Source organism: Bradysia coprophila, unplaced genomic scaffold, assembly GCF_014529535.1.
Source record: "Bradysia coprophila strain Holo2 unplaced genomic scaffold, BU_Bcop_v1 contig_138, whole genome shotgun sequence".
Classification (NCBI taxonomy): Eukaryota; Metazoa; Arthropoda; class Insecta; order Diptera; family Sciaridae; genus Bradysia; species Bradysia coprophila.
The window spans coordinates 2996056-3014575 of record NW_023503409.1 but is presented as its reverse complement, the minus strand read 5'-3'; the positions used below and the strand labels follow the sequence as shown (position 1 = coordinate 3014575).

Below are 18520 nucleotides of genomic sequence, written 5' to 3'. Positions count from 1 at the left end.
CTAGGTGTATTGGACCATCATCACCTTTAATCATCAGCATGCATATTATAATGTCATAATGCTATGTTAGTTGTGTATTCAAATAGACGTGAATATTCGTCGCATTCGCATCACCGTATATGTTCACTACATGGATGTAACGTTAATAAGTGGAAAAAAATTGTTTCCACTTTCCCTTGAATAATATGTTGTCTCTTTGGTGTAGTTTCAGCTGTAGCGTTTGTTAAGTTGTTTTGTTTACAATTTTAAATCTTATTAGTACAACACTTTAAAACCAGACACCATTTATGTGTAAGATAATTTTGCATCATTCTTAAACGAAAACAAAAAAGTTATCTTCGTATCGTTCGTGTCTTCAATTCTCAGACCGATGCAAAGTGCAAGTTTCAACGGTGCAATTAAAGTACGAGTGTGCTGGCAATGATAATTGTGAAGAGTTTTTAAAATTGCATTTAACTACCAGAGACAGCCACTGATTTAATTTTACGATGTTTCTGTATAACCAATTTGATTTTTCAATGTAACTGTTGCTTATTTGAAAGTCCTTGCTGCCTATGCAAACCGTCTATAACTCACGATCATAGAAAACTCTTCGTGGTGCACACATAACTGATCGAGTCAACAACAGTTCATCAATGCTTACAATTTGATTGTGGCATTTTTCTCGCGTTATTCGGTTTTCTTCTGGTTGTTTTTTTCCACTTCATTCTCCATCTTCAACACAATAACTTGTTTTACTGCATGCTTTTGTTTTGTGTGCATAACTTTTGTTTTTTTTTTACATTTTTCATTTAATGATAAATTGCTGATTTACGTAGTTGCTTCAATATGAAGTCAATTTCGTTCGTAAAGTTGTTATTTAAAGAGTTTAAAAAAATGATTGGTAAATTGGTTGATGTAAACAGTAGCAGAGTATGAAGATTTTTTTTCCACTCTCTTTACACAGAACTCATTCGAAAACCTTTTTAAATTAATTTATCGCTGTTACCCCATCGGTCAATGTAAATAGAATGATATAATTAACTTGTACGCGTGCTGACACTATACTTGCCATGCTCATCAGAATATCAATCCTTTGGTGATGGAAATGACTCGTAGGCGCCATAAAACGTTTATGTTGCTTTCTGCTTTTCGAATATATTTATGAATACAATTAGAATAGCAACACTAAAATAGACAGACACAAGAAGGAACACGTATTGTCGTTTAATTAGCTACGTGACGGTATATATGTTCAATACTCGTCAGAGTTTATTGGCGTTGAATAATTTAACTCTCGCAGATAAAATTACTGACCCGATAAGCTTATTGCAGTCTTGAGGCTAGAAGACTAAAAATGTTCATCTATCAAAAACTTTGACAGTAATCCAGCTACTGCTATAGGACAAGATTACCCAATACGATTACCTACTGTCATACTACTGTCTTTTCTTTTGTTCGTTCGAATGGGAAAGAAAAGGCAATAGAGGGGTCGCATTACAGCAGGTACTCGTATTCGGTTGTTTTACCCTAGTTTCTCGGTTTCACAATTTACATAAGAAACTAAATCAGATTCGTTAAACTTTCATTTCCATAACTGAAAGACAATAAAAAAGAATGGGATTCATCACAGAAACTTGTGCCGGACGCGCTGACTTCCTCCGTTTATTTGAATTATTCACTTTAAATACATTCGCATGGATACTTAATTTAAAATTACACGGTCCTACATCAACGTGCCATTACGTGAAAATCTCTCTACTATTAATCAAATTAAAAATGTCCACACTAAAGCGTATAGAAGACATACCGAAAAAGTATCATACAACGATGACGTTCTCACAGTCTGCGGTTATAGTTTCCACTCTATACTGCGCGCTTATTTCATAACCAACCGATCCATTTTTAGCCACCTGATGGTAGCAGTTAACATCTTAATTAGGAAAATGCATCTTATTCAAATGTAGCTCTTATGCAATTCACCAAATATCCAGAGTGTCGTAAGAATCGCATATTAATTACATTAACTTTTATATTCAAATGAAACTTTTATTTTCATTTATATTCTCGATTTGTACAATTTGTACATAAGCAAATTATGTAAAAAAAATGTGTAGATTTTTATCACACTCGTTCGTCTGGATGTTTGTATTCGAATACCGGTAACGACGAAAAAACATTCTGCATTTCCATTTCATTTATTTACAATTTTTTTTTCATGTTACATTTTTTGATGCAGCGTCAAATCAATGATCAACATTAATACACATTACAAATGAAATACCAACGGTATTATGCATTTAATAACTGTGACTCTAAAAAAGAAGAGAATATTCAGTGGAACACAAAATATGAAAAATATTCGTTGAGCATTTTGAATTTTTGTTTTTATTTTTATTCATACATAACATGGATGTTTGTGTATGAGTTTATAAATGTTAACTGTCCATAAAGTGAAATTTATTTTATTTATTTTTTTAAACATAATAATAATTCAATGTTGACAAGCGAGAAAAACTTTATTCTATTTTTTATTTGTAATTTGAACCATCATGTTACGAATTATCGATGTAATATTTGTTGTTCGGAAGTTTTTTTTTTCTTCTCTTCATTACTTTGTTATTACAATAACGAAAATCGTGATAAATCATCTAAAATTGAATATAAATAAGGAGTTAGTTTAGTCACACTCACTGTTTAGTAATTGTTGATCTGAGAGTGTCAAAAATTGATTCTGTGCGTAGTGCGTTTAAGCCACACTGCACGATCGCTTTTATTTTGAAAAATGTCGTTTTTATATAGCGTTTAATTTGAAGCAATTTTTTTGTTCATTTATTACGGACGTGATCCAAGAACAATAATGGTTTCATTGTTTTCATACAACAATAAAAGTTGGTAGCTCATCCAATTTTATAACTCGACTCAAAAGTTTAGATCTGTTTATTCCATTCCAATATTAGTATTTAACCGACGGACATGCCAGAATCATTACCCACACTGGTCAAAAACTCTCTGTATATAATATGTCTTCGACGTGTACTCTTCGTGGATGAATTGATTAAAACATTTTTGCTTGGTAAAACATTCTTTGTTGAAAACAATTTCTGTAAAAGAATCTAGATTCTCATCAAACGATTGCGCATGCCTTTATTACATTATATGTTGTGGCTACATCATTAAAATAAAATAATCAGGTAAGACGTTTGCAATTCAACGTTCCGCCCAACATATATGCAATGTAATAAACATAAAACTTTATTAAAAACGTACAATTTCATAACACCATAAGCAATTAACAGAAGTTAATTTGTGATTTTCTCACATATTTCCGAGTAAAATGCTCACAAGTTTTGCGAAAAAAAAATGGTTTGCGTCAATAGCCAATGTTGCTCGGTTGTCCATGGGAAAATTAATTAAAATTCGATAAACTAAAATCAATTCAAGTAACCATTTAATTAGTTGTACCTTATTTTGGTAATGATCAACCATGCAATGGCGAGAAATATGTCAGGTTTCTGGTGATTCTATGAACAGGGCGTCAGTATTGATGCTAAAGGTGTACAAAAATATAATCGACAACCATGCTAACATTTTCATAGTCTTGTTCAAAGAAACAAAATAATTTAGTTTCGGTCGTTATTGATGGAACATCACAATTAGTAATTGAACTGCAGCATAACGAGTTCACTTATGTCTAGCTGCAGGATACTGATCTGTTCACATTTATTATCGTTAACCTACATAGTCGATTTTAAATGCTATATAGAGGTCACAGTCACGGCAGCGTACGAATATACCGTCCTATATGCCATTTAGTGAAAGGACCCCCAGTCAGATGTAATAAAATCGCAGAGAAGCAAATTGCAAAATTAAATTAGATTAACTTCAACGACTACGATACAGCGACAAGAACAAATATTCTCATTTTAAACATCAGCCAATAGTGTGCAGAAAACGAACCTAAACAGAAATGTATTGTGGTAATTTAGTTCATGTCATTTGATGGAAATGATATTTTCAACATAATGTTCCACTTGTGATTGATATGATAATTTGTGGTTTTCAATTGAATCACATTATGCATGTGAGGAGAAATGCAACCAAAGCCATTAGAAGTAATAAAAATTAATTTGTTGTGCATGCAGATAAATTATTGTTAAGCTCTTCGTTCCATGGCTATGTGTATGATGTAATTTAAGATAACGGTGCGATGTGGTTTTGCGAAAAAGGGTTTTATTGTACACTTAATATACACCATGCACACAATATGTACGGCTTTATCAAATGGAAATTTCTTTTTAAAACATTTAATGCATGCGAAGATTAAATATAGAATTAATCAAATCATTTTGTAGCACGAAATTGCTATATTATTTTCTCGCTTGACATTCTCGTTCTTCTAATGTTCATTTTCATCATATTAAAACATGCAACAGCGTACGACAGTTTTTCATTATAATAATATATCCATATTGTTGCACCAGCCTTGTTTTACAATTATTTCGCTTTTATATTCATGTTATATAACAGATACTTGATTTAGTGAATTTAGCATTACAGATTTTTTGTTTTGTGTTGTAAAAGGTTAAAGGCTAACTGAATTATATTATTCCGTCGCACTCCACAAAAGTACAATATCTACACAATAACATTAAATAACATGCTCATGCCAACTAAAATTTAGACAAAAAAAAAACTATAATTGGCTCAACGTTCTGTTTGCTTTATTTCTGTTGGTTTTGTAGTCGGTTATACCGATTGAAATCATTCAAGTCAAACTATATATTACAAAATTTACGAAACGAGTTTAGGTTATAGTGTTTTTAGTGTTCTTAAGAGTTCCGCATTTGATGTGTATGTATACATCTAACCCAACTCTATTCAATTTTCTAGTTATTTTTTTTTGTGCCATCTTACGCTTTTGTGATTTTTATATTCATAACGATGATGTTTAAGGTCAGTTAAAAAAATTAGATTAATCTAAATTATGTTCGGAACGTGAATGTTTGAAAGTTGGGCTTTAAAGTCGGTATTAAAAGATAAATTCTGGAAAACATTTAAGCTTGAACTATGGGCAAGGCTTGGGCAAGAGTCACAGTGACATTATTACATTTTAATTGTATTTCCAAAAAGATTAAATTTGACTCTGCTCTTTTCAAAGTATTTCTACGAAAATGTTAGACTTTACAAATTGGAATGGTTCACATAACGTAACGTAACGTCATCAATGTTACTAGATAAATACAAGCTGGGTGGTTAGTTTTGCAACGATCATAAAAATTTAAAAAATTAATCACGAAAGAGTCGCAAGTATTGTCACAAGAAATAGGTAGTGATCTCAGGTCATAACGTTTGAATAGGTATGCTTAACAGGAACTAGTTTTAGGAAAATATTTTCCAAATTTTTCCCTAATATTCCTAAAAAAAAATTGAAAAATTTGTTTTTGTCAAAAATAGCCACTGATGGTTTATCCTGAGATGTAGAGGGTCAGTAGATAATTTGTAAGCTTTTTAAGTTGATTTTTTTAAAAAGATTTTTCATTTGTTTGCTAGTCTCAGACCTTCTTCAGGTAGCACTCAAAGCACAAAAATCTGACTCAGACCAAAATCTAGCTTCACCTATCCTATCAAATCAGATATTCCTGCCGTCTATGGAAGGCTAATTTGCTTAGGCTTCGCTGAAAGTTATATTTACGTCGAATAAAGTTGACTCTTCTTCTGTACGATTTCAATTTAAAACTTGTTGTTGGTGATCATCAGATCGTCTGTTTCCTAATCACCATTTACTGTTAAATATTGTTTTACCTTTCTCGCGATGTACTTTAATTCGCTAGAAGTTACAATTTTCATAAATTGCACCAAAATAATACACGTTAAAAAGTCAATATCACTTTCACCTTTCTTATTCATCACCAACGCTGTAGCTGCAAACAAAATGTATAATTACAAAATAAATAAAATTGAAATAAGTCTGGTTTATCTTATTAGCAACACGCGAAATGCAAACAATTTGTCATTAAAAAATACCGGTATATCCATCTATTCGTGATCTTGTAAGTTAAAGAACCTCTATAATGTTGGCGTACACACATATGAGTGGAATAATGTATGAAATAACATAATAATAATAATAAAAAAACGTAACGCATCGAACAAAAATAATAAAATTGAAAATAACGCTTACCATATAAAGTCTTAAAATTTTAAATTCAATTGCGACATAGTTCTTGTTTATTGTACAAATCAGTAGCATTCACATAGACTTCGTCGTTATGTTATGCTCAAACCTCCGACCTACCAATCCTTACCGAGTATAATAAACAGAGAGAGAAAAAAATCTTTTCGCGACATATACGCTTGTGGTCTATTTTGGCAGTATAAGATACATTTCAACAGCATAAAATTGAATAAATTAAACTCGTGAAGTTTTTCACTTTTTATTAAATAAATTTGAAGCGAAGCTGAACAAAAAGTGAATGTAGGTCAACGTAAAATGTACAATACTGAATCTGAATTAGTATGATGATTATCGTTATTATAATTCAAATTCAGTAGTTCAACAACAGATCTTCATAATGGGCACTTTAAGAAAAAAAAAATTGTATTTTAATATAACAAATAATGTGATACAGTTAATTTAAGTGGATCCCACTTCTTCTTTATTTATCTTCAACAAAATTTATTTTTTCATGTCCTACCTCTTTTACCGTAGACACCAATTAAATATTATTATTTTTTAAATAATCAATTTTCGGTAACAGCATCACTTTGAATGTGGTAAATAGTGGGTCTGAATGCGTAGTTTTAATTGTTATTATAACCAAACAATGAATTAAGGAAAATATTGCAGAGGCTTATACATATCGAATGTACAGATTACATGAGTTTCACTGGACAGAAACATCTACTAGTTTCAGCTGCTTGAGTTGTTTAGTCCCTTCGAAGCTATTGTAAAAAATTAGGGCTTCGGTAACCGAAGTCACGTTTAATTCCACGTATCGACACATTATTACGCATTAAGATAAAACAATAAAGTTATGGACTGACTGTTACGGACCCAGTTTTTCCATTTATAAAGAAGACGCTCGCTCCTATTCTGTAATCCATCAGCGCATATGAATTATTGAAAATGCTTTCACATAACCACATGTGTTTCCATTACAAAATGTAATAACAGACATTATTCTTCTTTTTTCTCGTGCTGCTTTTTGTATAACAATGAAAAAAGCTGAGCATATTAACACGTTAACTGAATGAAACGTCTTATTCATTCGGATGTGTACCAGACCAGACAATTACATTCGACATCTTTCGATGGACTATTAGACCAGATAATGTCACTAATTTCTTATTTGCTAATACGAATATTATTCGATTCATAACGTTGGAGCTTGTTTTATTGTTCATTTCATATTATTTTCCATTAAAATGAATATTCAGTTACAGACATTTCGCTACGAGTAGGTTGAATTGTGTCTGCCTGCCTGAAAGTGAATTTCAATGAAGGTACTCAACCATATATATTATACACCCGATATTGTATTTTCCATGATAGTAATGCATGTAGACAGATCAAATACAATGAAAAATTTATTCCATCGAAACGATAAAAGAGATCGAACATGTTATGCATGAAGATTTATTAATATAATGCATTGTTGACGCTGGCGTTATAATACTGATACCAAGTCCCTGGGGTCAATATGTCACCTATAACCAATTTAAATTGAATGCCTGTGCTGGCTGTGAGGTATTTCGTTCGGACGATAAATAATTCATTTTCCTATACAGTGTTGTGTATAATATTGTTCTTTTGTCCATCAAAAAATTTTCAATTTATTCTGTGCTGACGTTGCGTCGTGATCTGACTGTAATGCATGAAATGGAACCCTTTGGGGATTTGGTTTGATGATAATTTGTCGTTGAAGATAGGAAGGGTACAAATTGGACATTGTTTGAACATGGTTTTTTGAATCAATCGTAACAAGGTTCGTCACTAAATTGATGTCTTTTGTTTCAAACTTTAATGGCAATGTGCTGAGAAGTGAATTGTATATTTCTATGCGACTATGCGAGACAGTTTTGTATAACTTGGAAACTGTATGAAGTTATGCAGAAAACGGTTGCGTAGAAATAATCTTTTTTGGACAGGGAGCAAAAAGACGTTAGCTTTACGCAGTGTTAGGAGAAAATTATAGATTGAGTTTTTGCTTGTTCACATAGGTCCGAAACTTCATTCAACTAATTTACCTCACCGTCCGAACATTTGTTATTGGAGTACACAGTTAGTTGAAATTCTCCAACTTTTTGATTGAAAATTGAAATGTTTTCAGCCGACAAGAAACCAAAAACGTTTTTTTTTTCATTCCAATTAATGTCATCATCTGAGACAATATGCTAACAAGTCTCACGTTACAAAAATCGCATTGTTTCATCGAATATAACATCTATGAATAGATATAAATGTTTTTGTCTAAATTTACGATTGCACTTTAAATTCTCATGTCGTAACGGCCCGTCTTTTTATCTGTTATAAAGTTTATTCAACAATTGTTATTAATAAAAGAAAACAATTCCACCTCTCGTCAGCTATCTGATTTATATTATAATTTTAGTTAGGCCAAACTGACTTTCTTAAGCTTGACAAAATGTTTCGAAACCATTGCTTGATCTCCAAACCACTTTTGAATATTTGATTAACGAGTCATGCATGTGTATGATTTCAAACAAAGCTTTACAAGTGCATCAATCAATCATGCAATATCCCTTTAACCGATGTAAAACCATTTTCTTCTGGGAAAAGATCACAGCCACGTTAATTCCCTGCGATTAATGTGAGTCTAGCAATATATGCCCAAAATAACATTCGAAAAATGCGAACGAAAATAAATGCCGACACGTGTATCGAATATTTTATTTTCAGTTTTAATGTGAATTCCTAACGAAATGGCCAGAATGTGCTGAATTCAAAAATAATTGAAAATACTCGCAGCATTTCTCATTCTCTTGTGTTATTTTCGTATACAAGTTTATTGCAGGCCTTTGTGAAAATTTAGAAGAAAAGTGAAGCGACTTGATGAACGTTCACATAATTTGAGACTTTTGTTTTAATTGTTCAATAAAACGACAATTCATTAATTATGCAAATATTTTTGTCTGCGAAAATTGTATCATCGTATCTGTCCTTGTGCCGAATTGATTTTGGCTAATTGCGTTTAATTTATGAGTGCAAACTGTATGTTGCATTTTGTGTCAGAGATTAAAATTGATTCCATACCTGAATATTATGCAAATTTCGTCTGCCGCTATAAAATATATGCGGGAGATTACTGACGAAACATGTCAGGCATTGCAAAGCGCATTTTAGTTACTTTAATGTGTATGCCCTGACGTAATTTAACTGTTTTTAAAACAGTTTGCAAAATTTAATGTCCGATTTTATGTGCATCAAGTAAGATATAACAATCGCATAAAGATTTACTGTTAAAAACACAATCGATTCGTTTCGAATGTTGAAAATAGGTTTGCGAGGAAGTAGCTCAATATGTCTTTGTTCACTAATAGCAATTAATCGATTTTCGGTTTACTGAAACGTTTAAATCTTTCTGAAAGGAATTGCGAATGGATCTATGAAACGAAATTGAATCAATTTAAACCACAGACATTTTTAGGCGAATCTGTTGAGCTTTCAGATATCATTTGGTTACTTGAAAACCAATTCATATTTTTCATTAATCACAATCCTTGTTTCATTTTCAGGTGTAACTCAAAGGCGTCGTATTTGCCACGACAATCACGTGAAAAACTCAATTCCGATCCCGACCATGGCAGCTATAAACTCACCCTTACATCGAATGAGGATTGCATTAATGAAAATAGTGTCTTCCTCGAAGACAATTTGTCGCCAAAATGCAATAATCTTCCAGACGTATTGCCAGTTGGTGCCAAAATTCATTCGTCGTCACCGCGTTACGGTTCGAACAACAACATTCATCCCAGCTACATCAAATCTGCACCAAGTGCACCGGTTCAACAAACTTATCCAATGAAGTCGATGTTCAATTTCAGTCAGAATAGAAACAGTACGCCGTCGCCCACATCACCACCATACGGACGAAATCTTAGCGAGTCTATCAGTCCGAAATATATGTCGCAATCAAACGTAGACCTGAAAAAGACTCACATTCTCGCCAATGCTGATACGAATAAAATTGCATTTCTGGAAAATGATGGAGTTGATCTGACAGCAAACACACAAGCAACAAATCGTCAATCACCCTATGCATTGCGAAATGAATTTGTCAATCGGAAAATTAGCTTTGAAGATCGCACGAATACGTCGAATCAGTTTGTGCCAATGGCTGTAAATCGATCGATCTCATTGACACCGACCATGAAAGATGACAAATTGATTCGCAAAGATAGTCTAAAGGAAAATATTGATAAAATCACGCAACTTCAAAGCAAGCTGATGTCGGCCCATCTATCGGAGAGCGAGAAAAATATTGCAAATTTATGCCGAGACTTAAACGTTAAAAACAATGTGAACGATATGCAAAACAGTGATTTGATTATACCTGTACATCAGGCAGCTGAATCGAAGGAAATTGAGACAATGGATGAAACAACAGTCAGAATCGATTCACCAGTCGTCGTTGCCGAAATATCGGAAACAACGATTGCACCTGTGGATGGAGAAGGGGAAGGTGGTGTCCATATGATACAGAGAACTGAAATTGTGTTGAGACTAAATCCTCCCACGTCGGAAGCCGCCTCACAAACTGATGGTTATGAATCCATGTCGTCTGACTGTGAGGATTGCGATGAAGATCTAGTACACTGCAATAAATTGAGGCATACAGAGGATTTAGACTGTGAAAAATTATCGATGGATTTAATTAGCCAGTTGTCGCCAACGGATCGTTTGCATCATGTATTTGGTAAGATAGAGATTTTCTATTCAAATTCCCATTAAACAGGAAAGCTAATTTTTCTAAAGATTTAGGGTGGGCGGATCATTGAACAGTTCAACTAAATTTTATCTCTTTCCTTTGCAGCTCCAAAGTCGTTTAAGTCGTCATCGGATTATGTAACTGGCTTATACAATCCGTATATCACACCTAGAATTATCAAAAAGGACGTCGCAACTTCGACCCCCGAAAGAAGTCCAAATGGTGTCAAAAGGTGCATTGCTTTTGCATTCCGTCAAACCAAATCCCCAACTCACGATTTGATATCTTTCAGTCCATCCGCAACATCTACATCACCCACCAACTACTTCACAATGCCTGAACCAGCTAAGCAACCAAAGTCCAACGCATCGCTACGGTTTAATCGGGAAATTAAAACCTTAATCAATGGTGACAGCTGTGATCTGACGAAACAAAAGGAGGAGTTAGTGTCCCGGATTAGTAAGAAATTACTTGTATTGGCCAATGAACAAACTACGATCGCCGAAGAGAGTACAGCCAATGATTTGCTGGGCAACGATGTGTCATTGATAGTGGAACAAAAACTTCGACCCACCGATGCATCGAAATTCCGTACATACGTGGACGATGTTGGACACATCACAATGTTGCTGTTGTCTCTGTCCGGACGTCTGGCGAAAACCGAAAACACATTGCATGAAGTTTGTGATGAAGGGGAGAAGGTAAATGATCAGCAACTTTTTATACTTCACACGATGTCTGCAATTAAAACCATTTTTCTTTCGTACAGAAACAATTGGAAACAAAACGCGATCGACTAACTGAACAACTGGAAGAAGCTAAGAAATTGAAAATCGATATCGATCGTCGCGGTAATTTGGTGTCGAAGACGTTGGAAAAGCATTTAACGATCGAAGAGTATGCAGACTACGATTATTTCATAAATATGAAAGCTAAGTTAATAGTTGATGCACGTGAGATTGCCGATAAAATTAAGTTAGGGGACGAACAACTAAGTGCTCTTAAAGATACTTTGGTGCACAGCGAATGTTAAGCATTTACTTCTTTATTATTTTTTTTGAAATTTTATTAAAAATATACTTTGCAAATGGAATTATTACTAAATTGCTATAAAACTGAGAGCATTTTACACGCTAAAAATAGAGATGTAGAGAGATGTGTGGAGGAATGGGCGATGCTCGATATTCCTTCGCAATTGATTTTTTTTAAATTGAACTGGCTGTTGTTTTCATAAACTAAAATAATTTTTAATTAAGAATTTTTCTTTTAATTTATTTTGGCTTAGTCGATTTGGACACGTAGGTAATTTATTCGGAATGTGTATTTCGTCTTGGCAAAGTCAGTCAATCAGTGTTGTTGTGATGTCAAACAGAAGTTCCAGACTCTCTAAAGGCATTTAATTGAGTTCCGAGTCCTTAAATTCTCTGGATTCATTTTGTCAATGGAACTTTTTACTCATGGTAAGACTGGGTAACTCACTGCTATTATCAAACATTTGTTGTGGCAATTGCTAGACCTCAAAGTCTTCGAATTGTTGGTATGACGGCGATAATAACGTTGAAAGTAAAGCTGGTAGTTCATATTAACTCTTGCATTTCAATAGAAAATAGTTGAAATACAGTGAGATCGATAGGATGTGAATAATGCGATGAATAGATCAAAACAATGTTACGTACAGCACCAAATAAGTTTTGAAAATACTCAAATTGGTGCAAAACTCAGACATTTCAATGTTACCGCTAATGGTTGAACAGCAGCCAGCTACCGCTTACAACAACAACAAAAAAAGATTTTCAATTGATAGTGCAGTTTCGGTAATAAATAGCGGATTCAGTCTTCTGTTTAGAGACGTCCTGCTTAATTTTTATCCTTTCACAGACGACAATCATATCACTCGGATCTATTACTTCATTTGATCAAAGTATTTTCAAGTTATTGACTTCAAATATTTTACTTCATTTTAACCTGATTTTTGCATTAGTCAGTGACTGAGAGTCACAGAATGAAGTCATGATTGATAAAACAGATGACACCCTAAACAGTTTAAATATTTCAGTTGTTTAACCTAGTGTTTGGTAACTGCATTTTTAAATAAGAACAATTTGGAGAGCCTCGTCACTTATTTTTATCGCTACTTTCAATAATAAATGAACGTAGTGCTTTGAGCAGTGTTTGTACAACAATCTGAAAACTATTGACTTTGGCATGGGCTCGGACGGTAGCAAAATTAAACTTAAAAAAAAAGTAAAAAATCAAAACGAGATGGTGCTGCAAAAAGATTTGAAAAAACGAAAACATAAAAATTCTGCTGCTTTTATTCTAATAGAAAGAAGACAAAAACAAAACTTTTAAAAGAAACACAAAAGACGGATAGAATCCATATTTTACGAAACGTCTTGCAAGTATATAAAAAAATGTAATTTTAAATTTAGTGTGCTTCATCATTAAAATCATGTGATTTGAATTTATATAAACAAAAAATAATTAATTTTAAGAAAACTCAACAAAAAAACAGGAAGAGTTCAATGTTAAATAAACGAAAAATTAATTCGACATTCGTTTCACTTCCATTTGACGGGCCGTTCTCATGCCGAACGAATCACTCCAATATAAGTGCCGTGGAAAGGTTGACTTCTCTTTAGCCAGCGTCAGAACCCGAAGTCTGGAGTAAATTTCATCCCAGTCCAAATAAGCACCGATCAAGTGTCTAGTATTATTGGCTTGATCTGTGTATCCGGTACGACCATGCAGACAACGTGTATTATCGAATGTCTCCTAATTGAATAAATACAAAGAATATTTATTCCATGTGAGCTATAGAGCAAAAGTATTCCATTTTAAGATTTTACCTGGTTTAGTCTTAAACGTAACTGCTTCTTCATGAATCAGCTCAACAAATTTGGCTTTAGCCTTGTACCACTCGTCCACCTTATCAATAGAAATGGAAAATCGACTGTCCCTCTGTGGTACACTGTAGTTGATTCCATCAACATTTCCGTCATGGTCCAAACTAAATGGATGGATTGATTTTTTGTATTACAAAAACACAATCCTTAATACCAATCGACATACCTAATAATTGGTGCCCGATGTAAGCTGTAAAACTTCTCACCATTCTCTTCGCCAATATCACACCAATCCACCAATGTGGTCGTCAAGATCTCGTAATACTTTTCCCAGTCTAATTTCATTCGTTCAGCCGCCAAAAAACCATCGGACAACAAATTCGAACCTCCGGACGATTGAGACTGTGTCAAGCAATGCAATAGAATTACGCCGGGTTTGTAGCCGTAATATGGGAGATCAGTATGCAATTGCAGTGGCGTTGACAAATAGGCTACGTTCGACGTGTTTGGTTTGGCTTGGACCGTAAACTCTTCACCGTAGTGGGTTTTACGAATAAACGCCACACGATCGCACAGCTTTCGGCATTCCTGTTCGGAGTGCGGTGTATTTTCAATAATTGAAACGCCGTTTTTGGATAAGGATTGCAGCCAGGATCTAAGAGCTGTAAAAAGTAATTTTGTAAGTAAACGAGTAGCATCGACCGCTGTATTAACGTTTTGCGGGGATGGCAATGTTTAATCTTTCACATACAGCACGCTTATTATGACTTGATCTGTTACTGCCTTCGTATAGTATGTGATAGTAAATCTTTTACTTCTTTAGTTTTAGTATACGTTTTGCTATGCAAGAAAATACCATAGCCAGGGATCGACTCATCTTTGTCGTCGTTGTTGATAACAGATAACTATCCATGCATTCGTCACACATCCAAAATATTAGTTATTTGAAGAAAAACAGCATGGTCTTATAAGGCTAGATTGCCATTTACCAAAAAAGTACTGCGTCTGAGAGACATAATTGAATTTTTTAAATTTTGCTTTGTTTACTTGACAGCTTTCTCTCACACGGAGTACTTTTTGTTGAGTACTTAATTTGTAAAGATGCATTTAGGGAAAAGATGAACATAAAACAACAACTGAATGATATACTGAAAGAGAAGAAGAAATTTTTATACACCCAAGACCCATATTACCGATGGAATGCCCTCGTTCCAGCTTAAGTATTCCATTTTTAAAATCACTGTTCAATCATATCATATCATATCATATCAACGGGAAATTGATTACTTAATGCCATTGGATTTCAATTTTAAGTGATCGAGAGGGGAAACAAATGAAACGAAAAATAAATTTCAACGCATCTTTATGTGTCAGAATGGGAGCGATTTAACGCTGGGTTAACTTACTATTTTCAATTTTTTTTAACGCACTGACGGTTTGAACTGTGTGTGAACAATCCTATGGGATCCCAAGAAGGACCGCGCAAGTACCAATTTTTATAATTCAAAATGGAAGACTTGTTCATTTACTGATTCAGTCCAATTTGTTGTAAATATAACGATCATTGGATTCATTATACACAAAACAACACCCTGTTGATATTGTTTTCAACTGCTCAATAACGTGTAAATTATGGTTTTGTTTACTGAGAATTAAAATGTATCCTACATGCGTGCTTTAAAATGAATATTTCAAACCAGATTAAGTTGTTTACTCTAAAAGTCACCTTCGAGAAGTGATTTTTAGACCCATAAGATATTTAATGAATTGTTCTTTACGTTTGTTGTCTACATTTGTACCTCTCCTGATTAAGTAATGTGAAATTAAGTGGGTTATACCTGACCGACTATTTTCGCACTACAAGCATTATGAGACGTGGGGCGTTTTTGCTTAATAGTTGAGGACTTTCAACCAATATTTGATTTACCTTCATTATCGTACATCAAATCTATAAATTTATATTTGTCCAACACTTGGTTATAGCCGTCCTTATTCCACAACGTTTTTTTCGGTCGATAGAATGTGTCCAAGTACTCCCGTCGATTGGCATAATCAAAACTGCGTTCCCTTAACCAATCGAAGCTATGCACGGAAGAATGATTGTCGTTCCATTTTATAGTCAATTCCGCCGCTGTGTCGTTGAACTGAAAACGAAAACATGTTTTTGTTTGTTATTTACGTTTTCGGTTTCGTTGAAATGACCTTCATGATAACGATAGACGATTGATTATAACTCACGATAAGTGCACTTTGAAACGATATGGAACAATGCCTGAATGAAGTACATCAAATCGGAAAAAAAGATTTCTGATTCATTTTAATCAAAGTAAAGGTAAATCAATCGTAGAAAAAGAGTGTTTATGACGATGGTGCAACCAGAACCGGGACACGGAAGGGCAGTTCATTTATCTCTTTTAAAATGAATGGAATTTTTGGGATCGCTCAATGGAACGTTTCATTCAACGAGGGAACTTTTTCCGAAATTTTTGAGTAACAGTAACTCTCCCCTCGCACGGAAGCCAGTGAATAAGTGATAGCGAAGTAAACAAAAGGTAATAAAAAATCACTCACCGAAATATTGTCGATTTTAACATTCACATTGAATTTACTCCAATCAATAATTCTACTCATTGAACCACCGTGAAAGCATTCCTTACATTGACAGTTGTCTCTTAGCCAAACTATTGGATACTTTAAACTTTTACTATCATCACAATTCAACACCACATATTTATCATCATTTTGAACATTTATTTTGCCGGTACATAGGGCACTCTTATAAAAAGTTCGATTGAATCGTCTCACTACTTTCGGTAAATATTTTGAATTTCCGGTGAAAAATTGAACAAATGTGTTACTTCGTACGTTATTGAAAAACATATTTTCGCTTAAGAGAACTTTTCTTTTCGATTCTTTCTTGTTCGAATGATTTTAGCAGACTGACGCACTTGACGAGATACATTGAATATTTTATATACAAATTATCGTGGTCAGAGGCACACATTCATTTTCCCTCTTATCAGAAGAACTATATTATTTTTAACGATGTAATTACTGTTCGATGTTGTACTTTAACACATGCTATACAACAAATAATAAATTACAATCGCTAAACCGAACTGGTGTGCATACGTTATTTTGCACCAGCTGGTCTTATTTGGAATTGTATGTGACCAGCTGGTGCAAAATAACGTATGCACACCAGTTCGGTTTAGCGATTGTAGGGCCTTTTTGATCCGATATATGGGTTTTATAGTGAATACCGATTAAGTAGTAGTTAGTGATTTGGACGCAGTGTCACTATTACAGTAGACATGATCAAAAAAGTAAATTGTTCGTAGCTTAAACGTTGACGAGGAGAAATGGACTCAAGGGTCATATAAAACAGCGGAGGAGCTGGAGACAGACGTCCTTTTTGAAGTTTTTTCCTGATAAAGGTCTCAGATAATAAAAGTAGTGGGAGTAGTAGTTTATTCGTACAATAAAAGGAGTTCATAAGCTTTATGGAATAGTGCACGTTTCACTCATTGATTACCAAAAAAATATTAGGGAGCCACCATTGCCGTTCATATTGTTTGTGTCACCTAAATTTCCAAGGTTCTGAAAGAACAGGTTAAGACACCCACGAGGGCGGGTGACACCGAACTCAGTACAGATTGTGTGTGAAATCAACTTGAAGAAAATGTTTTTTAGGAAAATTCGGAATTTTGTTTTTGTTACGTTGCCTTTTTCTGTGATCTCTGTGATTGTTAAGGACCAGGGCTGTGATTTATGCGATTAAGGGTTAGAAGATGAGGTCCCAGAGTGGGCTTAGAGATTTTAATGATGACAGAGTAGTACAAAGGATCCACTGATCTGTGTGCATCGATCAGTAATGGTCGGCCCCAACTGATGAAATCTAGAGTTTTCACTGTTCAGAGGGTTTGTACATTTTCCAATATATCACTTATAAGATCAAAAAATTAGGTCACCGAAATTAAGCAATAGATAGATTCTCTTTGTTAATTGACATACAGAAATCAAGGAGTGACTCGTAGATCGCCTTGTTGAAATTATCTCTTTGAAAATGTAGGCTTTTATCGATATATTACAGAGATAAAAATATGGAATTACAATTGTTAGGTCCGAGGGGATTACTTTCAAAAAGTAATTCTTTCGGGATTAAATTTTTAATCTTCGCCAGAAATTGAAAAAATGTAATTCTTTCAGGGATTAAAAGTAGGACTAAACAATAATTTTGAGTATTGAACGATAATACTGCTGCTTAGAATTTTCCGTCTATAATTTAATCGTCTTGAAATCACACTTTTGTGTTAATTTAGTTCGAACACGATTTACGAACAAGATATGGTTATGTGAGAAAAATTAATTGAAACGGACATTTATTTGGTGTTAAAATGTTTCAATGGTATTACCGATGGTTTATTCTGCCTTACAATACCAGGCTCAGAATAGAAATTTTAAGTCGGTTTGTAAAGATACTACCAGTTAATATGGATATGGTTAAAGATATTATAGAGAAATTCTAGAATGATAATGGTAGTAAGGCCAATTTTAGCAGCGAACTATTTAACATTACTATGGGAAAACAGACATTTTTGAATTTAAATGGTTAAATACTTATAAAGAGTAAGGAAACTACAGAATGAAAATCATGAAAAAATATCGAGGTTTAAAGTGACGATCTTGCCATCTGGTAATTTGCATTTTAATCCCAATTTTAATCCCACGAGGAATTAGTTT

At 33.8% G+C, this 18520-nt stretch overlaps 2 protein-coding genes across 3 annotated transcripts in view; one reads left to right on the top strand and one right to left on the bottom strand.

Moving 5' to 3' along the window:
- Positions 1-12708, top strand: part of LOC119073435 (protein Shroom) — a 102528-nt gene extending 89820 nt beyond the window's left edge. The window contains exons 8-11 of the mRNA XM_037178916.1: positions 9739-10919; positions 11037-11163; positions 11224-11632; positions 11701-12708. Of these exons, the coding sequence (XP_037034811.1) occupies positions 9739-10919; positions 11037-11163; positions 11224-11632; positions 11701-11964 (1981 nt within the window). The 3' untranslated portion in view covers positions 11965-12708. The remainder of the gene's footprint in view (positions 1-9738; positions 10920-11036; positions 11164-11223; positions 11633-11700) is intronic.
- A 130-nt stretch (positions 12709-12838) lies between these two features.
- Positions 12839-16748, bottom strand: LOC119073563 (gamma-butyrobetaine dioxygenase-like). Of its 2 annotated transcripts, none has more exons than XM_037179119.1 (5): positions 16349-16744; positions 15705-15921; positions 14004-14439; positions 13781-13941; positions 12839-13706 (listed from the first exon to the last, which is right to left on the bottom strand). In XM_037179119.1, the coding sequence occupies exons 1-5, from the start codon at positions 16655-16657 to the stop codon at positions 13693-13695; spliced, it is 1137 nt and encodes a 378-aa protein (XP_037035014.1). In that variant the 5' UTR covers positions 16658-16744; the 3' UTR covers positions 12839-13692. The 2 variants fall into 2 exon arrangements, with proteins under 2 accessions (XP_037035014.1, XP_037035015.1); XM_037179120.1 differs by having other exon boundaries at positions 13205-13701; positions 13768-13941; positions 16349-16748.
- Between the last annotated feature and the right edge of the window lie 1772 nt (positions 16749-18520).